This window comes from Gossypium raimondii, chromosome 10 (assembly GCF_025698545.1).
Source record: "Gossypium raimondii isolate GPD5lz chromosome 10, ASM2569854v1, whole genome shotgun sequence".
In the NCBI taxonomy this organism is placed as follows: domain Eukaryota; kingdom Viridiplantae; phylum Streptophyta; class Magnoliopsida; order Malvales; family Malvaceae; genus Gossypium; species Gossypium raimondii.
Genome location: NC_068574.1, coordinates 58,443,167 through 58,468,412, shown reverse-complemented (window position 1 = coordinate 58,468,412; position 25,246 = coordinate 58,443,167). Strand labels below are relative to the sequence as shown.

The 25,246-nt window shown below is 35.7% G+C and overlaps 3 protein-coding genes across 3 annotated transcripts; 2 read left to right on the top strand and 1 right to left on the bottom strand.

Moving 5' to 3' along the window:
- Window positions 1-8,906: 8,906 nt before the first annotated feature.
- On the bottom strand, window positions 8,907-11,586 carry LOC105775677 (probable LRR receptor-like serine/threonine-protein kinase At3g47570). Its single transcript, XM_052622548.1, has 5 exons — window positions 11,088-11,586; window positions 10,344-10,730; window positions 10,109-10,260; window positions 9,194-9,845; window positions 8,907-9,064 (listed from the first exon to the last, which is right to left on the bottom strand). Exons 1-5 carry the CDS (start codon window positions 11,584-11,586, stop codon window positions 8,907-8,909), a joined length of 1,848 nt encoding a protein of 615 aa, XP_052478508.1.
- An 803-nt stretch (window positions 11,587-12,389) lies between these two features.
- On the top strand, window positions 12,390-14,729 carry LOC105775676 (uncharacterized). The gene is made up of 6 exons (XM_012598165.1): window positions 12,390-12,857; window positions 12,903-13,019; window positions 13,130-13,551; window positions 13,723-14,083; window positions 14,176-14,440; window positions 14,512-14,729. Exons 1-6 carry the CDS (start codon window positions 12,390-12,392, stop codon window positions 14,727-14,729), a joined length of 1,851 nt encoding a protein of 616 aa, XP_012453619.1.
- Window positions 14,730-22,847: 8,118 nt separating this feature from the next.
- On the top strand, window positions 22,848-24,776 carry LOC128034022 (uncharacterized). The gene is made up of 4 exons (XM_052622547.1): window positions 22,848-23,133; window positions 23,374-23,510; window positions 23,601-23,801; window positions 24,762-24,776. Exons 1-4 carry the CDS (start codon window positions 22,848-22,850, stop codon window positions 24,774-24,776), a joined length of 639 nt encoding a protein of 212 aa, XP_052478507.1.
- The last annotated feature ends 470 nt before the right edge of the window (window positions 24,777-25,246 follow it).

The window sequence follows — 25,246 nt, the reverse complement described above, 5'->3', positions numbered from 1 at the left end:
CAATTCAAAAATATCAACTGCACGATGTTCACTTAAAGAAAAAACTTCTTTAGTTTGTTTTGCTCGAAGGCATACATCACGACAAATCTCATCCCTACTACCTCTATCTACCTTCGAAACAAGTTTAGTCATCTGCATAGATGGATGACCTAACCGTTTGTGCCACATTTCTAATGAGTTGCCAGCAGTCACCCTCATTGCCTTGATCCTTGGAATTTCCCGAAAGTAGTAGAGTCCATCCCTTTGTTCATCCACTCCAATCAGCATCCTCAAGGTACAGTCCTGTATAACACATAATTTTTCAGTGAACTGGATAAAACAAGAATCATGTTCCATAAGTTGTGACACAGAGATAAGATTGCATGTCAAATTCGGCACAAATAGAACATTTTGCAACAATAAATCTCCTCTAAGAGCAACAGATCCTTCCAAAGTAGCCACAGATTCACTCCCATCCGGTAACCCAATGGGACAACTAGGAATTTCATGAATATTATGTAAAAATTTCAGATTACCCGTCATATGATTTGACACTCCTGTGTCAATAATCCAAGATAATTTCTTACCTGTCATCTTCTCAGTCGTAGTTGATCTCATACCCTTTAAGGCTTGGAGCAAAACTTGCCACTGTTAATTGCTAAGCCCAGGTAAAGTGTTTGCTTTCGTCTCATCAGTGCTAGCATTTGAGGACGATACTCCCCCTGTGTGGGTGTGGACAGCATTAGCTCTCTGTCCCCTCGTCCTCGATCGTTTGATTGACGTTGGCCCATATTCTTGCCACGGCTTCCGCCCTTCACAGTTCCTTGGGGTCGATCTCCCCACCATTCAGGATACCCAATAATAGCAAAACAATTATTAATATCATGTCCGCGTTGTTCGCAATGGGAACAAACCCCCTTTCTCCTTACTTTCTCCATGACCTCGACTTTGCACCGTCATAGCCATCACATCAGGGCGATCTTCCACCTCACGAGATATGGTCTTCACTCATTCTTCTTGAATAACCATCGAATAGGCCCTGCTCAAGGATGGCAACAGATTGTTAGCCAAGATGTTAGAACTAACCGTGATATATGTCCCATCTAATCCCATCAGGAAGTGGTGAACCTTTTCCTCTTCTCGTTGCTTTTCCAACTCGGCTGATAGTTGACAAGTACAATTCCCGCATTTACAAGTCGGCAATTGATCAAAAGTCGCCAATTCATCCCATATCAGTTTCAATTTTCCAAAATAATTGATAATAGTCAGTCCATTTTGCTTGCATTCTGCAAGATCAGATCTGAGTTGTTGAATTCTTGGACCATTGGCCATTGAAAATCTCTCTCGGATATCATCCCCCAAATCCTTAGCCACCTCGACATGAGATATAGTGGATCGAAGAGTTGGTTCAATGGTATTCCAAATTCACGAAACTAACAACGAGTTAATGGTCCACCAATCTTCAATATCGTCTGATGTATCATCTGGTTTTTTTAGTCGATCCGTCAATAAATCTGAACTTCTTCCTAGCACGCAACTCCGTTCGAAAAGAGCGAGCCCATTCTTCATAGTCTTCCCCCTTCAATTGTACTTGAGTTATTGTAAGTCCAGGATTATCAAGCGAGGTTATATCATACAGAGAAATCATTTTCCGCACAACCGTCCCTTCGCCGGATTTATGACCGGAATCACCTTTCCCACCAGCCATTAGCAAAACTTTACACGTTCAAAACCTGCTCATGATACCATGAAAAAATCACAAGAATTGTGGGAATTTTCTCTATGTCTCATTCCAGCCAAAATCAAGAACATATATACACGGTAAAATAAAAAGATAAAAACCAAAATTATCTCCTAAACTTTAGCATCTAATCTCCTAATTAAAAGGAAAGAGATGTACACAAAAAACTACCATATATATTTACAGAATAATTCCAATAATTATTAAGTCTATCTTAAACTCTTGGACTCGATTTTTTATGTCTTAATATTTTAGTAGTTTAAAATTTTAAAACAAGTCTAACCAAACGAGTTACCATGGTTCAATCATTATGTTAAATCAAGCTTAAATTTAGAAATTAATTCCAATTTAGCTCGAGCCAAAATTTGAGCCAAGCTTCAGCTTCTTAGGCCTTGAACTTTGCATTACACCTTTAAACATATTTTAATTTTTTAGAAATAGTGAAATCAAGAGCTGCAAAAGGGCAAACGCAAAAGATATGAAAATCACGGAGATATGGAAAATTTAATTATAGAATTATATTTACTAAATATAATAGAATACGTTTAATATAGGCATAGTATACATATTCAAAATAATTTTTGAGCAATATGTATTAAATCAAATACAATTAATAATAATTTGAAAAGTAAATTTAAGCTATTAAAATTCCTCTTCAAATTATCTAAATATTTTGATATATTTACCCAAACAAGTAAATTCAATGTTAAAATTTTAAAACCTTAATACAAACGAAGTTCTTTTATAAATTTCTCGTCCATACACACCCTAAAAGATATACATCTCCTTTTAAACCTTATTTTTAGAATTAATTTTTTTTTCTAATTTTTCATATATAAAATAATGCGAAAATTGGAAGAAGGGTAAACAAAGGAGATCAGACTTTAACTAATTAATTAATAAAATTAATCCTCAGGTTTTCTTATAAAGCTTAAAAATTTCCCCCTAAAAGCCTGCTGGTGAATTACTAAGCTCGGTCTCACACCAATGAATTTACTATGATCTTTCATCTTTGTTGCTTTGTCGAAATCCAATTCCAATCATCATCTTTAAAACATATGATACTCTAATTTTGTAGAAGTTAGTAGCATATGATATTTGATTGCATGTATGTGTGTTTTGGGTGATTGTTAGAAACAAATTTATGTTTAATATGAGTATGTTTAGAGTGTAAATGAGATATTTGTGCTCGTAAACTATTCGGATTTTGGTTAAAAGAACACAGATTCTACATAATTATTATTAAGTCAAACTTAAGCCCGAGCAATTTGTGTTTTTGAGTGAATCGTTTTTTTGTGTCTTAATGCTTGAGTAGTTTAAGAACTTAAAACAAGTCTAATTTATTATGGTTCAATTTTTATGTTGAAATTTTAGAAATTAATTCTAATTCAACTTGATTTGAGTGAAGCTAAAGCTTCTTACGTCTTGAACTTTGCATTACACCCTTAAAGCATGTTTTAACTTTTTAGAAACAGTGAAAAAGAAGAGCTGCAAAAGGGCAAACGCAAAAGATATGAAAATCATGGAGATAAACCAGTTCATCCATTGCTACAAGCTCGAGCTAAGCTATTTCAAAATGCCATATCAGTGCGACGGATGCAAGGAACTAGGATTCGGTTCATGTTATCAATGTAATAACAAGAAGTGTGACTTTCATCTTCATGAAAATTGTGGGGTTCCTAAGCCTATTACCACCCATTCGTTCTTCAAAAATAGCAACTTCAAGTTCAAAAAGAAAAGGAAACGAGGCAAAACTTGTAAAGCATGTGGCAAAGATGTTCAAGGTTTCATGTATAAATTCAAGGAAACATATTTGCATCCTTGTTGGTTGAAGCTCCCAAGCACCTTGAATGGCAATTTCAACCGTGGGTAGTTAAGACTTAATCTTGAAATGAAGGCCTTGACCGAGTGTTTGATATGCCAAAACAAGGAAATTTCTAAAGGGAAATTAAAAGGGTTGGTGTTGAAAGGTGGCAACATAGCAGCAGCATGCAAGTGACCAAGCAACATAGCAGCAGCATGCAAATGTCCATGGTGTAATTCAGTTGTAGAGTTTTTGTAATAGTTGACTTTTGTTAGTTTGGTTGTAATCTTTTTTGTATTGTTTAGCTAAGGATTAATCATGTACTTAGCTGTTTTAGTAGTCATTTAGGTTGTCTTTAAGCCGATTTAACAGCTTGGATACTTGCACAAGCAAGTTTTGTTTTTTACCAATGTAATTGAACTACTTATGTATATGGAATTTTTTGTTTATTCAAGTAATGAAGTTGATATTTTCTTCATCCAACATCCGGATTTTGCTTCTGTTTTTTCACCTTTCAAACATAAATTTTTGTTTTTGATCTTTAATTATTAATTTAAACTCAACAAATGGTATCAAGAGTCTATCATCTTTGAGGGCCTTTGCTGTGTGTTAGTTTGTGTTGATTCTTTGAGTGGTTCGTGCTTGAAAAAAAAGAAATAGAAGCTATCTTTGTTAGCTTGTTTAGTTGCTACAAAAGGATGAGTTTTCACCACCACCACCCCCTGTCTTTATTGGTGAAAACTACAACATTTGGGCAGTGAAAATGAAGACATATCTACAGGCTCATGATCTGTGGAGTGTTGTTCTAACTGACACAAAGCCACCACCTGTGAGAGCTAATCCAATTATAGCTCAAATTAGGCAGCACAATAAAGACTGTGCCAAAAAGTATAAGGCTATGTCATGACTTCAAAATGGAGTTTTAGATGTGATCTTCACAAGAATAATGGCTTGTGACACTCTAAAGCAGGCCTGGGCAGACTCAAGGAAGAGTTTCAGGGGTCAAACAACACCAGACAGCAATAACTGATCAACTTGAGAAGGGACTTCAAGAATCTAAGGATGAAGGAGTCTAAAACCATCAAGCAATATGATGATAGGGTTATGGCCACAGTCAACAACATAAGACTGCTTGGAGATGAGTTTAGTGACATGGGGATAGTTGAAAAGGTCATTACTACTCTATCAGAGAAGTGTGAGTCAAAAATCTCTTCTTTGGAAGGCTCGAGGGGCCTATCAACTATACCCTTGAAAGAGCTGATAAATGCTCTCTATGCACAAGAACAGAGAAGAGCAAATAGAATAGAGGAGCATTCTGAAGGAGCTTTTTAGGCCAGGAGCAGAGAAAGCTCAAGCTCGAGCTCAAGCTACAAAGGCAAGAAACCTTGGATAGAAAATAAAGAAAATGGGAAGAAGGATGCTGCTAAAAAGAAGTTTCCACCATGCACTCATTGCAAAAAGGAGATTAAGCTAGAACAAACCTCATATCCCATATTATATACACGGGGAAATGTCAAGAATCTACTCTTTTCAATTGACAATATTTAATCATTTTAAACTAGTTAACATCTATATGGTATAAAAATAAACTTATAAGATATTAACCAAAGGTTTAATGTTCTATTTAACCCCACCTATATTTTGGTGTGCAAAAAAATTACAAGATCATAGAAGGTCTACAACATAGCTAAAGCTAAATTGAGGTCTTAATTTCAAATGATTCTAATTGTTTTTTTCTAATTTGATGATATAGAAAGGTAAAGAATTCATGTTTAATACAGATTACAGACACCTTTATTACTATTAGGTTCCTGGATCCATAGGAAAACTATTACAAGTAAATCTCTATACCCTGTTAGAAATTGGCCATCCATGTAACAACTCTCTCACTTAACATGCCAAAAGTATAAGCCAAAGTGGTGAGTTGACTAAGCCCGACATACTGTCTAAGCCCGGCATATTGACTAAGCCCAGTGTAATTAACTACACCCAACAAAATTGGCTACACCTGGCGTATTGTATTTTCTAAGTCTGACGTATTGTCTAAGCCTAGTGCATTGACTAAGCTCGGTGTATTGTTTAAGCTTGGAGGATTGATTAAGTGCAAGTTGTCTTCCTAAGAGCAGGAAACTGATGTTTTGGTTTAATCTTTTGTTCAGTTTTTATGATATGACACTTAGTTAAGAACAAACTAAGTTGGTAATGACTTGATGTGTTTAGGCATTGAATGACATGTTTAATTAATTTATTTTGTGTACAAGCAAATGTTTTCAAGTTTCAAGACTATTTTAGTGTGGTTAGTTGAGTTTTTGGTGAGAAAAACTCATATATTGTATAATCTGCATTTGAAAATGATGATGAAACCTAGCAAGTCAAATTTGATTGTTAATTTTCTCTGTTTTTGCTCTCTTCCTTTGCTAAAAACCCAACAATTAGTATCGAGAGCCATTAATCTTTGAGGACCATTTTCTTTTTTGTGTTTAGTAAAATGTCTTCAATAAGCTTCTTACCTCCACCACCACCTATTTTCAATGGTGGAAACTATCATATCTGGGTAGTAAATATGAAAACCTACCTTTAAGCTTTTGACTTGTAGGAGGTAGTGAATGTCGATGTTGAGCCATTACCGTTGAGGGTGAATCCACCATAGCACAGATTAGGCAGCATAGTGATGATTGTGCTAAAAAGTACAAAACGATGACATGTTTATGAAGTGGTGTTTCAAATGTGATTTTCACCAAGATTATGGCCTGTGAGACCCCCAAATAAGCTTAGGATAAGCTAAAGGAGAAGTTTCAAGGTTCGAAAAAGACCAAGCAGCAACAACTCATTAATCTCATAAGAGATTTTGCTAATTTGAAGATGATGGAGGTTGAGACAGTGAAGCAATATGCAAACAAGATAATGACAGTGGTCAATAGCATCATATTGCTAGGAGGCTAGTTCAGTGGCAACAGGGTAGTTGAGAAGGTTATGCCTACACTTCCTAAGAGGTACAAGTCAAAAATATCCTCTTTTGAAGACTCGAGGGACCTACCAACAATCTCACTACAAGAGTTGATCAATGCGTTATATGCTCAAGAGCAAAGAAGAGCAAGCAAAGAAGAGGGGTAAGCTAAAGGATCTTTTCAAGCGAGAAATAAGGAAGGCTCAAGCTCCTCAAACAAAAAAGGAAAGAAAGCCTGAATAGACAAAACAGAGAATAGCTAGAGAGATGTTGGCAGGGAGAAAAATCCACCATGCTTTCATTGCAAGATGACAAATCACTCGAAGAGGTATTGTTGGTTCAGACCAAATATTCATGTAAAAGTTGTAAACAATTTGGTCATATGAAGTATGAAAACCAAGGGTAGAAGAAACAACAACAATAGCATTAATAGAACCATATTCAAGCTTAGGTTGTTGATGGAAACCAAGCTCTAGAGGAGCATGTGTTCACTGCCTCTTGTTTTATTTCAAGCAGCAAAGTCAATAAGAGTTGGTTGATTGACAGTGGTTGCACAAATCACATGACTTTAGATGAAAACATCTTCAAGCGAATTGATAGAAGCTGTATTTCAAAAGTCAGAATTGGAAATGGTCAAGTTATTGAGACTAAAGGAAAAAAGAGATGTGCTAATTAGCACTCTAGCATGTACTAAAGTAATTACATATTTGTTTTTAGTTCTTGAGTTAGACCATGATCTCCTAAGCATTGGTCAAATTGATTGAGAAGAAATACAGTGTTGTTTTTAAAGATAAATGTTGCACTATATTTGATTCATTGGGACAAAAAAGTTGTGACAGCCTCAATGAATAATAGAAGTTTTATGCTAAATTGAAACTTTGTCGCCTCGGAGCCTATACCAGTTCAGTATATTAGTCAGACAGATTTGGTTGAGAATGTGATTAAAGTTGAAGATGAAGTTGAAAATGAAGGCTTTGATGACCTTCTTGTTAAAGGCACCAGACCTATTGTTAAACCTTATCATAGATGTGACTTAGTAGTGTTAGAGCTTGCAAGTTTTGAAAAAGCTGCACAAGAAAAAAATTGGTGTTTGCATCATAGAAGCCAAGAAAGAGTGTTAGAAATTGGCTACTCATACAGCAACTCTCTCACTTAACATGCCAAAAACTATAAGCCAAAAGTACAAGACAAAGTGGCGAACTGACTACGCTCGGTGTATTGACTAAGCCTGGTGTACTAACTAATCCCAGCGTATTGGCTAGGCCTGGCATAATTGACTGCACCTAATGTATTGTTTTGATTAAGCTCGACGTATTGACTATATAGTCTGATGTATTGTCTACGCCTAATGCGTTGACTAAGCCCGACGTATTGTTTAGGCCCGGAGGATTGACTAAGTGCAAGTTGTCTTCCTAATAACAGAAACCGATGTTTTGGTTTAATTTTTTATTCAATTTTTATGTTATGATACTTAGGAATAAACTAAGTTGGTAATGACTTGATGTGTTTAGGTGTTGAATGACATGTAGTTAATTTATTTTGTGCACAAGCAATGTTTTTAATTTCAAATTTCAAGACTCTTTTAGTGGGATTAATTGAGTTTTTTTTTGTGAGAAAAACTCTTATATATTGTATAATATGTATTTGAAAATGATGATGAAATATAGCAAGTTAAATTTGATTGCTAATTTTCTCTGTTTTTGCTATTTTCCTTTGCTCAAAAACCCAACAAACCTTCATATTTACCGGTACAAAACATATTGAAAAGTATTAGTTTTGCAAAGCTAGAAGATATTCATGAAGAAAGAAATGGTAGACAAGATTATAATAATCATCTAAATCAAATACAAAATTAAGCAATATATTAACGAGTATAATAGAAGGTATATTGTTCATGAAACATTATACTGTCTTAGATTGTTATAGAACATAGTAATCATAGATTGGTGTAAATTACATTAGTAAAAGATGCACATCTTTACATATCAACATCATAGAAAAACTATGCTACACCCAAGGCTTTTACAGTGCTACCAGAAAAATAAAGGGGTTTATCCAATAAAGAAAATAATAAACTAAAATTTGAAAATTGAATCGGTTTAGTATAAATAATTATTTTAACGAAATATAAACCAATTTGGGGTGCTAAGACAAGAAGGCATTATTTGATTAAGTAGTGTATGAAGTTCAAATCCCACGATGTAATTGAATTGGACGGAGAAGTTTATCCCTAATAAAACAAAGCTGGATAACAACATCGCTCATGTCCATCCGCTCACTCGGCGATTCAACAGAACAATTAAACCCTATTTTGAATATCAAATTCAATCAATGGAGACGTCTGTCATTTTCCAAGTTGATCTCATTTAGAGTGATGTCTGTGACTATTCCTCTTCTGACCCTCTCTTGAAGAAGAATAGGATCTGTAATCTCAATCACTCGATTGGGTAAAGCTGCCTTAAAAATTTGTAAAGATTTGAATCTTCTTTGAACCTTTCATCAGTTGGTCTTTTCCCTATGAACATCTCTAGCAAGAGGATGCCATAGCTATACACATCGCCTTTTGTTGACAACTCACTTCCCATGGCATATTCTACAATTGATTCAACATAAATTACATATAGAAATATTTCTAGAGGGAAACCCTCAATATATATAAGTTACTTTTAGATTGTATGTTTCACTTTCAAATAATAGAAGAAACTAATACAATGTAATTTACCTGGTGGAGCATAACCAATAGTTCCTCTTAAACCAAGGGAGCTTAACTGACTGGAAGAATAGTTAAGCCTATCTGTAGAAAGGATTTTTGCTAAGCCAAAGTCACTTAAGTGGCCAACCATTTCCTTGTCGAGTAAAATATTGCATGGCTTGAGGTCGCAATGAATTATTGATGTTTCACAACAATGGTGCAGATATTCTAGTGCGTGAGCAACATCTATGGCAATATTAACTCTTTGGATGAAGTTCAAGTTTCTTACCGTCTCCGGTTCATTCATGCTAACAGATGGATGCAACCACTCCTCCAAGCTTCCATTTTCCATGAACTTATAAACCAAGGCTTTAAAATCATTGCCTTGATAATCGACACCTGAAATTGTTGTTAATACCTTCACAAGATTTCGATGTCGAATGTTCCTGAAGGCCTCACATTCATCCAAGAAACTCCTGGAAGCTCCGTGATTCAAAAGATTAAACACATTTACTGTAATAGCTTCTCCATTCACTTCAAGAATTCCTTTGTATACAAAACCGAAACTTCCTGAACCGATCAAATTTTGTGCGGAGAATTCATTGGTAGCCCTTAGGATACTTTCGTATGATAACTGTAAAAGTGAGTTCTCTGGACAAGTTGTTGGTTTTTTTCTTTCTTTCTAAACCACAGTATGAAAAGACAAGTGAAAACCAAAGTCACTCCTAAAATCACAACAACAATTGCAATTGTTAATTTAACGTAAGTGTTTGATGATGTTTTCGTGTTACACCTTAACAAGTGTAACTCAGGGATGCCTCCACAAAGCTTGTTGTTTCCCTCAACAAATGTAGCACTTGCATTCTTAAAGACTCCTTCACTTGGTATCACTTCATTAAATTTGTTAAACGAGAGATTTAAATACTTTAATACCCCAAAACTAACAAGAAATTTTGGAACCCCACCAGAAATATTATTGTCAGATACGTTCAGTGCCTCTAGACCTCTCAATAAACTCCAAGATGAAGGTATGGACCCTTCAAACAAATTGGCATCTAAGAATAGGTACTCCAGACTTACACATCTACCAAGGTTTTCTGGACGCAAACCAGATAACCTATTTTGAGAGACATAGAATTTACCTAGATTTTCAGTTTTCCTACTTCAACAGGAAGCTTACCAGTCAAATAGTTTGATGATAAATCTAGCGAAATGGACAAGGATTGGACTCCAATTACTTCACCGGGTAGTGGTCCACTAAGTATGTTATTAGAAAGACCCATTAGAAGTAAATTTTGACACTTACTTAGACTTGAAGGAATGTCACCCTGAAGATTGTTAATATCTAAAGCAAGTTCCATTAACATTGTTAAATTTCCAATAGAGTGGGGAATAATTCCAGAGAGAAAATTACTATCAGCATAAAATTTCTTTAGCTTGTGAAGCCTCCCAACACCAAAGGGAACGTAACCTGATAATTCGTTCCCTGATGCCTCTAGCACCTCCAAATTGATTAAATTTTCAATCCCGTCCGAGATTCTTCCCAATATTTTGTTCCATCCTACTGCTAAAAACATAATGGTGCTAGAAAAGTTGCTAACGCAATCAGGAAATACCCCTCCAAAATTATTTTTTCATATATATAGATATTCTAGTTTCGTATTATTGACTAGAGTGCAGAGAAAATTCAAGACACATTCTTTCCCATGTCCCAAACGGTTTTTGCTTACGAAAAGTTTATACATTTTATCCAACTTCTCTAACGAAGGCATGTTTCCATTGAGTCTATTAACAGCAAAATCAAGTACATTCATAATTGAGGCATTCGATATTGATATTGGGATTTGTCCAGAAATTTTGTTTTCCCTTACGGAAAAGAACTCAACATATGGCATAGTGATTTCTAAGTCAGAATGAAGAGTACCTTGATTCTTATTGTCACCGATATCAAAGACTCTAACAGTAGATAGATTGAACATTCCAACAGGGACAATACCGAAGATTACATTTTCGCCTATGGAGAAAAATGAAAGATTTGTCAGTCGTACCAGAGTTTCAGGTATATTCCCAGTTAATCCATTTAAAGCCAAATGAAGTTCCTTCAAAGATGACAAGTTCCCCAAGGAAGGAGGGATAGTCCCTGTCAAACTGTTGTTGTAAAATCTCAAATTTATCAGGTTTGACAAGAGACCCAACGAAGCCAGTATTTCTCCCTTTAGTTGGTTGCTTCTCATATGAACAAAAGTAAGCATAGAACAAGCGGATAAATTGGAAGGAATTTCACCACTGAGGGAGTTATTGGACAGTTCTAATGTTTCTGTTGAAGTCAGCCTCCATGTAGCAGCCAAGGTGGCCATGCAAGAACGTGCAGCAAGCAGCAAGCTGGAACCATTCTTGTTGCATTTAGTTACTCCAATGAGCATTTTGTATTTTAGTTAGTTTCAAACTTAGTTGGTAGTTGTATTTTGATGTAATTAGGTGTTGATTGATTGATAATTCAGCAAAGCAACACATACAAGCAAGTTTATCAAGTTACTAGGCAAATTAGTGGTGTTAGGTATGTTATTAGGTAGTAACTTATTCACTTTGTAATTGTTGACTCTTATATGTAATGGCTTAATGCCTTATTTTGTTTTTTAATGAAAATTTCAACTAGTTTTCATTAAAAAATTCTTTATCTTTTTTGTTTTTCCACTTACAAATTTCTGTTTTTCTTCATTTGTTTCTTCTGCAAGTCTCGAGGCTTGCTGTCCAAGCAAGATCAAAGCAGCTTGCTGCTGCCTTTAACACCAACAATTGGTATCTAGAGCTGTATTCTTTGAGGACCTGTTGTAGTTCAACATCAGAAACTATGGCTTCATTGGGCTTTTCTCCTGCTGCACCATCAATTTTCAATAGAGAAAGTTTCCATATATGGCTAGTCAAGATGAAAACTTACCTGTAGGCCTTTGATCTGTGGGAAGTTGTTAACACAGATGCTAAGCTAGCACCACTGAAGGTCAATCCTACAGTGGCTCAGATCAGACAACATGCTAATGAGAGGACCAAGAGGCATAAAGCCATGTCCTGCAATAAGAACTATGTGTCAGATGTCATCTTCAACAGGATTATGGCCTGTGAGACTCCAAAGCAGGCCTGAGACAAGCTGAAGGAGGAGTTTCAAGGCAGAGAGAGAACAAGGCAACAACAGCTGTTGAATTTAAGAAGAGATTTTGAGAATTTGAAGATGAGGGAAGAAGAAACAGTGAAGCAGTATGTAGATAGAATCATGGTAATGGTCAACAGTATAAGGCTCCTAGGTGAGCACTTTGATGAGGCAAGAATAGTGGAGAAAGTTCTCTCTGCTTTTCCTAAGGGATATGAAGCAAAGATATCCTCCTTAGAGGACTCAAGAGATCTTGCTAGTATCTCTTTGACTGAGCTGATCAACACCTTCTATGCTCAGGAGCAAAGAAGAGCTAGTAGAGTTGAAGACCACCAGGAAGGTGTTTTTCAAGCCAAAGCCAAAGAAGCCTCGAGCACCAATGCTCAGAAAGTTAAAAAGTTTTGGAAAAACAGGCCTAAACCTGATGCTGTAAGAAGCAATGACCAGCCTTGCAGACATTGCAAAAGGCTAGGTCATCCAGAGGAGAAATGTTGGTTTAGACCAGATGCTATATGCCAGCATTGCAAGAAGAAAGGCCATGTTGAAAGGGTTTGTAAAAATAGAAACAAACCAAGACATAGCCAATTTTAGCAGCCAAAGGCTGAAGCTCGAGTGGCTAAATACAACAGTGATCAAGAGGAGCAAGTTTTTACTGTTTCCTGCTTAGTTACTGGAAGAAGTGTTCAAAAGGCTGGCTATTGGACAGTGGCTGTACTAACCACATGTCACCAAATGCATCCTTGTTCAGAACCTTGAACAAAAGCTACAAAACTAAAGTCAAGGTTGGAAATGGTCAGTTTATAAAGGCTAAATGAAAAAAGGATGCACTAATATGCACTCCTATAGGCAACAAGGTCATCTCGAATGTGCTATTGGTGCCTGAGATTAACAGAAACCTTCTCAGCATAGCTCAACTGCTAGAGAAAGGCTACTCAGTTGTGTTCAAAGACAAGCAGTGTCAGATTGCTGATCCAAGTGGATCAAGCCTCATGACAGTCACTATGACTGACAAATGCTTTGAGGTTCATTGGCCAAATAACTCAAAGTCAGCATACACAGCCTCTGCTGATGATTCCAAGCTCTGGCATCAAAGGCTTGGACATGCCAACTTCAGATCGATGGCTCAAATGGTCAGTGAAGGCTTGGCTGAAAACTTCACCAACTCAGTGAAGAATGATGAAGTTTGTCAAGACTGCCATTTCCTACAAACACAGCATGGAAAACCACTGAAAGACTGTAGCTGGTACACACTGATGTGTGTGGGCCTATGAGGACTAAATCACTTAGCAAAAACAGGTAGTTCATTCTTTTCATTGATAATTTTATAAGATATTGCTGGATTTTCTTCATGAAACACAAGTCTGAAGTAGCTCAAGTGTTTGTGAATAAGATCAGATAATGGGACTGAGTACAGTTCAGCTCAGTTCCAAACCATTTGCAATGATGCTGGCATCAAACACCAGGTAACAAATGTGTACACACCTCAGCAAAATGGGGTCTCTGAAAGGAAGAATATAAGCCTGATGGATATGGCCAGGTGCTTGCTGTTTGAGAAGAAACTGTTAAAAACCATGTGGGCTGAGGTAGTAAACACTGCTGTTTACCTTCAGAATAGGCTCTCAACTAAAGCTCTTGCTCAGAAGACACCTTTTGAGGCTTGGTTCGGATTCAAACCTTCCCTGGCACATCTGAAAGTATTTGGTTGCCTGTGCTATGCACAAATACCAGCAGTGAAAAGGGATAAGCTTTCAAAGAGATCTCAGCCTGGCATTCTAGTAGGCTATAGCTCAGTAAAAAAAATTAAAGAGTCCTGGATCCCTTGATAAACAAAATTCAAGTAAGCAGAGATGTGGTTTTTGATGAAAAGGAATGCTGGAATTGGGAGAAGAATGAACTAGAAGCTGTTTCAGAAGAACTAGTGCCTAACCAAGCTGAACTTGAACAGATTGGTCCTGAAATGGACATTGATGATGTGCCTGTGAGAGGCACAAGGTCCTTGGATGAAGTTTATGAGAGAGCACAGATTGCTATAGCAGAACCTACCAGTTTTGAAGAGGCTGAGGCAGATGAAGGCTGGAAGCAGGCTATGGTTGATGAAATCAACATGATTCGAAGAAGAACCAGACATGGGAGTTGGTTGAAAAGCCTGCTAACAGAAAGACCATTGGTGTAAAATGGGTCTATCGGGTCAAGCATAATGCAGATGGGAGTTTAAACAAGCTGAAAGCTAGGCTGGTTGTGAAGGGCTTTAGTCAAAGATATTGTCTGGACTACCTGGAAACATTTGCTCCAGTAGCCAGACTTGATACAATCAGATTGCTGGTTGCTCTAGCTGCTCAGAACCAGTGGACAATTCACCAGATGGATGTGAAGTCTGTATTTCTTAATGGCTTCTTGGAAGAGGAGATATATATTGAGTAGCCTCCAGGTTTTACAATGTCTGGTAAAGAACATATGGTGTACAGGCTTAGAAAGGCTTTGTATGGCCTAAAACAGGCTCTTAGAGCCTGGTATGCTCGAATTGACTCATATTTAGTCAGCTTGGGATTTGAGAGAAGTGCTAGTGAGCCAACACTCTATGTTAAGAAGAATCGAGCTGAAATACAGCTTATTGTGTCTCTCTATGTTGATGATCTTTTAGTGACAGGAGGAGACAAAATCAAGTTAGTTGATTTCAAAACAAAAATAATGGAGATGTTCGAGATGTCTGACTTGGGTTTGATGACATATTTCCTAGGAATAGAGGTGCGCCAAGCAGAAGAAGGAATTTTTTTGGGACAAAAAATGTTTGCTGTGAAGGTTCTATCCAAGTTTTCAATGCAGAACTGTAAGCCAACAAGCACACCTATGGCTGTTGGCATAAAGCTATCGAGCCAAGTAGATTATGAACCTGTCTGTGAAACTACTTACAGGAGTCTTGTTGGTTGTTTGTTGTATTTAACTGTAACAAGACCTGATATTTTGTTTGCTATGAGCATGCTATCAAGGTTTATGCATTGTTATAACCAGCAGCATTACCAAGTAAGGAAAAGAGTACTCAGGTACATCAAAGGTACCTTGAGCCATGGAATACATTTTAGAAGAGCTGGAGATCTGAAATTGATAGGCTACACTGACAGTGATTGGACTGGTTCAAAAGATGATATGAAGAGCACTTCTGGTTATGCTTTTACACTTGGTTCAACTATGATTTGCTGGAGTTCTAAAAAAAATAATGGTGGCCCAATCGACAGTAGAAGAAGAGTATGTAGCAGCAGCTAATACAGTTAATCAAGCTGTTTGGCTAAGAAAAGTTCTCAATTATTTGAATCTACAACAGACTGAAGCAACTAAAATTTATTGTGACAATAAGTCAACTGTTGCTATTGCTAAAAATCCTGTCTTCCATGGTAGGACAAAACACTTCAATATTAAACTGCATGTGGTAAGAGAAATGGAAGAAGCTCAAGAGATCGATTTGATTCACTGTAATTCTGAAGAATAGATTGCTGACATCTTCACAAAAGCTCTTGGTGTATCGAGATTCATGAGCTTAAGAAAGTTATTGGGAGTCAGCAGCATGGAAGCTAAGGAGGAGTGTTGAAGTCAGCCTCCATACAGCAGCCAAGGTGGCCATGCAAGAACGTGCAGCAAGCAGCAAGCTGGAACCATTCTTGTTGCATTTAGTTACTCCAATGAGCATTTTGTATTTTAGTTAGTTTCAAACTTAGTTGGTAGCTGCATTTTGATGTAATTAGGTGTTGATTGATTGATAATTCAACAAAGCAACACATACAAGCAAGTTTATCAAGTTACTAGGCAAATTAGTGGTGTTAGGTATGTTATTAGGTAGTAACTTATTCACTTTGTAATTGTTGACTCTTATATGTAATGGCTTAATGCCTTATTTTATTTTTTAATGAAAATTTCAGCTAGTTTTCATTCAAAAATTCTCTCTCTTTTCTGTTTTTCCACTTGCAAATTTCTATTTTTCTTCATTTGTTTCTTCTGCAAGTCGCGAGGCTTGCTGTCCAAGCAAGATCAAAGCAGCTTGCTGCTGCCTTCAACACCAATAGTTTCCAACCTTCTTAAACGACCAAATTCTTGAGGAATCTGGTTGTAGAAGTTGTTTGCAAGATTCAACCCCTTGAGAAAGCTAAAATTTCCAATATACGGTGATAAAGATCCTGAAAGTTTGAGGAATTGTAGTTCCAACTTGGTGACTTTTTGATGCTTGCGATCGCATGTAACACCACGCCACTGACAGAAGTGATTGGAACTATTCCAGGACTCCATAATCTTGAGCTAATCACCAGTTATCTTGGCTTTGAACTGGAGTAAAGCAAGTTGATCAGTCACTTTTCCTCTAATTACAAGGCTTTTTGTAGCTATACAAAGCATGTTTAGACCTTGCAAGTTGCAGTATGAGAGAAGAATTATAACTTGAAGGTGAACAAGGAAAAAAGAGTTGGAAGCTTCAAAATAGTACTTTTTGGGTAGCTCCATCAACATGAAACAATTCTTAATTGATGAAAATGATTCGTATTTAAGAGTGCAACATATAAGTAGTTTAGGAAGTATGATATTCTCCTATGTGAATTGCTTCAAGTATGTTTTTATTTCTCAAATGCTTGACAACTGTAATCAATCAATGTTTAGGATTGCCAACCTAATGGAAACGTCTCATATTGCCCCAATCACTAATTTCAGCTTCCAAAAAACTTGAGTCCTGAGATGATTTTATACATTCGATTTTATTATCAATATCTTTATATTTTATTTTAATTATGGTGGTCAACATTGTATAGTAGGCTTATTGGTTTTGTCTGGGTAATTATTGTTATCAATATTTTTGGTGTATAATTTTGAATTTATTCATATTTTTAAATATTTCTACATAAACATGTATATTTATAGTGTAATGGCCCAAATTCAAAATTATCGGAATAGTGGTTTCAGAACCACAAATCCAATTTAAAGAGAAATTTATTTTAATATTTTTGCATGAATATTGATAAGATAGGAAAAATCGTATGAAAATATCGATAGAAAAATTTTCTTGATTAAGCGGTTAGTTAGAGAAAGAAATTATTGAAGAAATTAGGTAAAAATAAGATATCGAGACTTCGATCTAGTAAAACCGAGTCAAAAATATTTTTATAAATATTTATGAAGTGTTAGTAATATGGTAGTAAAATTTCGTTAGAAAATTTTAATGTTTGGGTAGTCAATTAAGTCAAAAGGACTAAATTGAAAAAAGTGTAAAAGTTACTAGAGGGATTAAATAGCTCAATTGTGAAATGAGGAGGGAGATAAATTGCAAATAACCCCAAAAGGAGATATTTTGGGCGCATGCGCTGAGAAAAATCAGGAGAATTGAAGAAATAAGGGTAAAATTGGAATATTACAAAATTTGCTTTAAAAGTTAGGACTAAAGTGGAATTATCTAGATTCCTCTTTATTTTTCTGCATTCCCATCAGCCAAAAACGTCCTAAGGGTTTCTTCAAGCTGGTTTTTCATAATTTTTGCACCAAGTGAGTTAATTCTTGCCTTTTTCTTGTAATTTTTGTGTTTCTAAGACTTTTACAACTAGGTCCTATTACTAAATTCATTAGTTTTTGATTTTATGAATGATATTGAAAGTTGATATGAATATGTGCTGGAATTTTATGAGGAAATAGGATGAAATTGATGCTTTAATTTGTTTATGAGATGATTTTATTAGGTAATTCCAATAGAAATTGATTTGTACGACCTAATTGTGAAAAAGTTTGGAATTAAAGTTTAGTGCTGAAATTCTAATTTCCAAAGGTTATAAGGTACTTTAAAGTGATATAATAAAGTGTTGATTGAGAAAAATCAGCTCAATGGAGAGGTTAATTGAGCAGGGACGAAATTATCATTGTTGAAAGTTTAAGGGAAAAATGGTAATTAACACCATGCACTAAAACAGTTTTGGACAGCAGCAGTACTCTGACTTTGAAAAATCACCAAAAATTTTAGAGATCGAATTAGAGGATGAATAAAACATGAAATTAAAGCTTATTGAGTCTAGTTTCTTATAAAAGAAACGGTGTAAGTAATGGAATTGTAAATCATGAGATATAATAGATTTTATGAGACAAGGTCAGAATGAATTCGGGTTCCCCTGTTCTGACTTTGGAAAATCATTAAAAATTGTAAAAAAAATGATTATGAGTTATAATTTATATGCTTAGAATCCTTAATGAGTCTATTTTCTGAAGAAATAAAAGGGAAGCATCATCCTAATTCTGTAAGTGAGATAATTAATTTTTAGTGAAGAGGGGTCAGAACTGTCATACAGTGAAACAGGGGAAACTTTAAAGAATAAACTGTACTTATTGGCTAAACCAAAAATTCTGAAATTTTTATGGTAAGAAGATATGTGAGTCTAGTTTCAGTAAAAATTAACGGATCTTAATTTGGAGTTCTGTAGCTCAAGATATAAATAATTTAGTGACTATGACTCAGTGAGGCAGCTTTGAATGCACTATAAATAATAATGGAATTGTAGAGAAAGTTACACATGAACATGAAATGTATTAGATTAATGATTAAATTTATTTATTTAGATCCGGAAAATTCAAATACGAAGCAAGATCGAGGAAAAGAAAAAGTTCAGGATTAGTAGATTTTAGGTTACGAACAAGTGTCGAGGTAAGTTCGTGTAACTTGAATTATATTCATAAATGCTTGAAATGTTTGTTATTGATGTGAATATGATTTGGATGTTTATTGTATGATAACTGATGAAGTATTGATATTATGGATGAAAAGAGGAAATAAATCCCGATTGAATGAAAGGAAAATTCGATGGATCTCTGAAAAGGAATTGACGGTAAAAAGGATCTAGCCCGGACGGGTGATCCTATCCTGATATAGCCCTCCCGAAGAATATGTGGAAAATGGATTTAGCCCGGATGGGTAATCCGAATTAGGTCTCAATTTAGCTTTGGACTGGTAATTCAGATCCAAGCTCATTAGAGTAATTGTCGTTGCGGGATTTAGCTTGGACCGGTAATCCCAACAATACTCGTGAGTTTATATTACTGAGATTTAGCTCGACCGGTAATCCATTGTAAGGATGAGGTTCATGAGTGTGCTCTCTGAAATGGAAATGTGCGCACATGAATATGAATTGAGACCGAATTTGTACACTTTGGTGTACCTCTGAAAATCCATCGAAATTCCAAGTAGTTCAACGGGATAAATATGGAAAAATAACAAGGAAATGGAAATCATGGAATTGATGAGCTCATCAATCATTTATCTTTGTAATGAATTTGTATGAGGTTGAGTTTGTATGTGATAGGTATATGTTTATGTGAATTGGATGTGTGCTTGTGTTATTAAATGATGGATGTATAAGTATGGTAAGTATAATTCATGTTGCATGAACTTACTAAGCACAAAGTGCTTACCTGCTTTTTTTTCCCTGTTTGTAGAGTTAAGAGCTCGGAGGTCGGATTTGGTGGAGACACATCACACTATCAATCTCGAGATCTCGGTACATAAAGGAACTTTATTTTGGAAATCAATGGCATGTATAAGCTAGTAAATTAGATGTTAATGTGAAATGAATGTATGGTTAGCCATTGGTATGGCTAACAAATTTTGGTTTTGGTATGTGATGAAATTATCTTATGAATATGATAAATCTATCTTGAAAAAAAAAATTCGGTAAAATCTGGTAATGCCTCATACTCTATTTCGGCAACGAATACGGGTAGGGGGTATTACATATAGTTTATATTATAGTTTTTTGATTAATTATATATAGGTTTAAATGTTTTAACATATATTTTTATAGGAAATTATTTGGTACATTGGCAGTGGAGTTTTTAGACTCTACAAATAGTGTTAGGGGGTTGACAAGTGTCCTGTACAAAGCCATATATTTATATTCTATAAAAATAAAGAGACATGTCGATTTTTCAAGGGCACTCATAAAATAATAAAAAATACACTATCAGTATATCAAATGCAAACTCATATATTTATACTCTAACTGTATTTTGATAATGAATTATATATTATTTTGGTGAAAATAATAAATTTTATATTATCTATACAAGCAAATATCTCTCAATTACATCCATATGAATATATTTATATATAAATACACTATCATATACCAAATTAGACCTGTTCATAGGTCGGGCTACTTGCCCAAGCCCAAGGGCTCACTCGAAATTTGAGAGGGTGTGGGCAAAAAAATTGAGCTCAAAAAATGAACTTGGGCAAAAGTATTAGACCCGTTTAAAATATGGGTTGAGCTTGGGCTTGGGCAAAAACTTCAAGGCGCCCGAGCCCTTGAGCTTGGCCTGACCTGACCCATTTTTTAAATTTATAATAAATATATAGTATATATACAAATAAATATATCTTAATTAGATTCATATGAATATATTCAGAAATCATTAATTTCTAGTATATGAAAATGGTTGAGGATACTCTCAACAGGGTCCAAAGCATGGAGACCCACATGGAAAATAATGGAACCCCAGTTCACAATGGGTGTTTAATTTTTGAATAGGAAAATGGTCTTCCAATAATAACAAGACATATTGGTAAGAACAAAAGAAAAAAAGGCATATAGATTGAAAGAACACAATTCAAAATTTCATCTAATATATTGACTATGATTGTATACATATATTCATGAAATTTTAAATTGATCACAAAGCTTAATCAAATTCAAAACACGTAAAAATAAATATACGTGTAATTAATTTGATAATATGCTTAATTAGCATATTTTTGCGGCTAATTTTAATTAGTTTTTGGACATGATGTTATTAAATTTGGCGTTTATTGTTCGATTTTTATAAGTGTAATGCAAACTTAATGTGGAGAACAACTGAAAATACGGAATTACATTAAAAAATTTGGTCATAAAAGTAGTATTTTGACATACAACATTTTTAAAATTTATGATTATTTTATTTTAAATATTATTTATAAAGATATTTTATTAGGAATTTAGCTACCATTAGCTTTTATCTTTTATCCTTATTTTATTTAGGAAAATGTTTAATTTTATCTTAAAGATGTGAAATAGGAGGAGGAAACCTTGGTATTTGATTAAGCTTCTACCCAAAATGTCTAATTATTTCACATACAACCAAATAGAGAAGGAAAAAGAATGAAAGAGCATTGGGTTATGGTGATCTAAATTTAGTAAATTTTTATTTTGATCATCAAAATAAAAATAAAAATTAAATTTAACAATGTCATTAGAGAGTTTTATCTTTTAGCCACCTAATTTTAATAATATTTCAATTTGGTCTGTTACTGTTAACTTGGCGAACGACTATGTTACTGTACACTTGTTTTAGTCACAAAATTTTCATTTTCATCACTCATTACACTTTTTAGAATTTTTTTTGAGTACTTGTATAGATAATGCTCGACCTCTGTTTTCAAAGTCATAGGAATAAAAAGAGTAGCCCTGTTTTCTATCGAGGTTTTTCATTCTCTTCTTTGCTTCAATCGCTTAGCCTAAGAATGTGTCTGAGATCCGCAGCTTTTTGGGGCTGGCAGGTTATTACCGACGGTTTGTGGAAGGATTTTTACTGATCGCAGCTCCCTTGACTAAGCTGCGACGTAAAGGTGTACCGTTTGACTGGACTAATGCGCAGCAAGAGAGCTTTGAGAAGCTTAAGACTGTACTGACTGAGGCTCCTATTTTGGTACAGCTTGAACCTGGAAAGGAGTTCACGGTTTATAGTGATGCATCACATGTTAGTTTGGTATGTATGTTGATGTAGGATGGTAAGGTGGTTGCATATGCGTCTCGTCAGCTTAAGACACACGAGGCAAACTATCCGACGCACGATTTGGAGTTGGTCGTCGTAGTCTTTGCATTGAAAATTTGGAGGCATTATCTGTATGGTGAGAAGTGTATCATCTACACTGATCACAAAAGCCTCAAGTATCTCCTTACTCAGAAGGAGCTGAATCTAAGGCCGCGGAGATGGGTTGAGCTGTTTAAGGATTATTATTATACCATTAAGTACCATCCTGGCAAGGCCAATGTGGTGGCTGATGCATTGAGCCATAAGGCTATGACTGATCTGAGAGTGATGTTCGCTCGACTTAGCTTGTTCGACGATGGGAGTTTGTTGGCTGAGCTTCAAGTCAAGCCAACTTGGATCGAGCAGATTAAGGGTAGACAACTAGAAGATGAGTCTTTGGGTCTTCGGTTTTGACAGATTGAGAATGGTAGCACTATAGACTTTGGGTTGAACTCTGAGGGTGTGCTATGTTTCTAAGGCCAAATATGTGTGCCAAATGATTTGGACTTGAGACAGTCTATTTTGAGAGAGGTCCATAGTAGCCCTTATGCTATGCACCCTGGCATAAATAAGATGTATCGAGATCTTCGAGAGTTGTATTGGTGGCCAGGGTTGAAACGAGAGGTTACAAACTTTATGGCTAGATACCTGACTTGCCAGCAGGTTAAGGCTGAGCATCAGTTACCTTCGGGATTATTGTAGCTAATTAAGATTCCGCTATAGAAGTGAGGGCGAGTAACGATGGATTTTGTTAGTAGGTTGTCTTTAACACTCAATAAGAAAGATTCAGTGTGGGTCATCATAGATCGATGGACTAAGTATGCACACTTCATCTCAGTTAAGACAAATTATTCCTTGCAGAATCTGATGAAGCTCTATATTTCTGAGATAGTGAGACTTCATAGGGTACCAATTTTGATCATCTCTGATAGGGATCCTCGTTTCATGTCTCAGTTTTGGAAAAAAATGCATGAGACTCTGGGTTCAAGGTTGAACTTCAGTACTGCATTCTATCCTCAGACTGATGGTTAGTCAGAGAGAGTGATTCAGGTACTGGAGGATATGTTGATGAGCTGTGCTATTGATTTCTGAGGCAGTTGGGAGGATTATCTTCCGTTAGCGAAGTTTGCCTATAATAATAGCTTCCAGTCTATTATCTAGATGGCACCTTACGAGGTACTGTACGGTCGTAAGTGTCGCACTCCTTTATGTTGGACTGAGTTGGGCGAGCAATGTGTTCTGGGTCCTTAGTTGGTCTCTAAGACAGAGGATAAGGTTAGATTGATTTGGGATAGTTTGAAAGTGACATTTGACAGGCAGAAATCTTATACGAATTTGAAGAGGCGTGAGATTGGGTATTCTGTGGGGGACTTCGTTTCTTTCAAGGTCTCACCATGGAAGAAGGTACTGAGGTTTGGTCGTAAAGGCAAGTTGAGCCCTAGGTTTATTGGACTTTACCGTATTCTAAAGCGAGTGGGACCAGTTGCTTATTAGTTGGAGCTACCTCTGGTATTGGATCCTATCCATGATGTGTTTCATATCTCTATCTTGAGGTGTTACCATTCTGATCCTACTCATATTGTCCTTGTTGAGGAGATTGAGGTTGGGCCAGACTTAACCTTTGAGGAGGAGGCTGTCCAGATTCTGGATCGTGACGTAAAGGTTCTAAGGAGGAAGTCTATTCCTTTGGTGAAGGTTCTATGGCGTAATCATAGCACTAAGGAGGCCACGTGGGAGCCTGAGGATGCGATGCTTCTGATCAGGTAAATTTTGAGGCCGAAATTTTCTTTTAGGGGCTAGAGTTGTAACGCCCCAAAATTTTTATTTTTTTTCTTGAAAAAGATGTGACACAACTGTGTATCTGCTTCAGTGGTTAAGTGTTTTGGGTGTGTGAGAGGTCCCAAGTTCAAGCCATGATGTGGGCAAATTTTGATATTTTTATGAATAAGCCCTATTTTTGATCAGTAGGCTTTTAAGTAAAAGTTGGCAAATAATTAACAGAATGGGCATGATGGTCTGGTGGATAAGTGGAGTGTTGGTGTGAAGGAGGTCCTGTGTCCAATTCTTTGTGATGGCATGAAGATAGTATTTTTGCTCCAATTTAGGCTAAGAGTTGTGTTGGGGAAAAATTTTGAGTAGTTGTGTTTTAGTGGGTTAATAAGGAGTGATTTTAGGAGATAATGGGGGAGAGGTTATCAGAAAATAATCTGATTATCTTTTTGTTACAGAAAAAAAGTAAAGTTTCGATTTTCTCTCCAATTACCCAAACTTTTTCTGACATTTTCTTCATCTTTTTTCCCTCCTCTGTCGATTCTTTCCACTAGTTGCTGCCGAAATTTCCATTATTTTTCCCCTTCCATTTCTGTCTTTATTTTTCAATTGATTTGGTTGTTCATCGTTGGTTGCATGTGTTCAATAAGTAATAGTTTTGTCTACTGTTAATCGTTCTTGGTTAATCTCTGAAAAAGGGATTCCTTTTTAGTGTTTAGGAGTTAATCAATGGGCTGGTGGTTTTGAATCGACGTTGTGATTGTGCGAAGTGGTGGTTACTCAAGCGATGTAAGGATTTTGTTAGGTTTTTGGTCGAGTTCCTTCCAAAATTGGTTGATTACAAATGAATTAAGTGATTAATCTAGAGATTTGGTTGATTTTTAGGTTCTGGAGGCTTAAGAGTGCTTACGCATCAGAAACGATACCAGGTGTGTACCAGAAATGCAGAAAATGGGATTCGAAGAAAAGCCAAAATTGCTTACCGTCGAGATATAAGAGAAATAAGAGAAAATGATGTGAAAAATTGTAGAGAAAGGAAATAAGGGTGTTATAATCTTGGAAATCAACATTCTGCACTAAAATGGTTTTGAGAGCAGCAGTATTCTAACTTTGAAAAATAATCTAAAATAGTGGAAATTGAGTTAGAGGTTGAATAAAATACAAAATTAAAGTTTATTGAGTCTAGTTTTTCATGGAAGAAATATTGTAAGCAATGAAATTGTAAGTTATGAGATATAATGAATTTTGTGAGCTAAGGTTAGAATGGGTTCGGGTTCCCCTGTCCTAACTTTGGAAAAATCATCGAAAATTGAAAAAAATAATTAGGGGCCTAAATTTATATTTTTAAATTCTTAATGAGTTTATTTTCA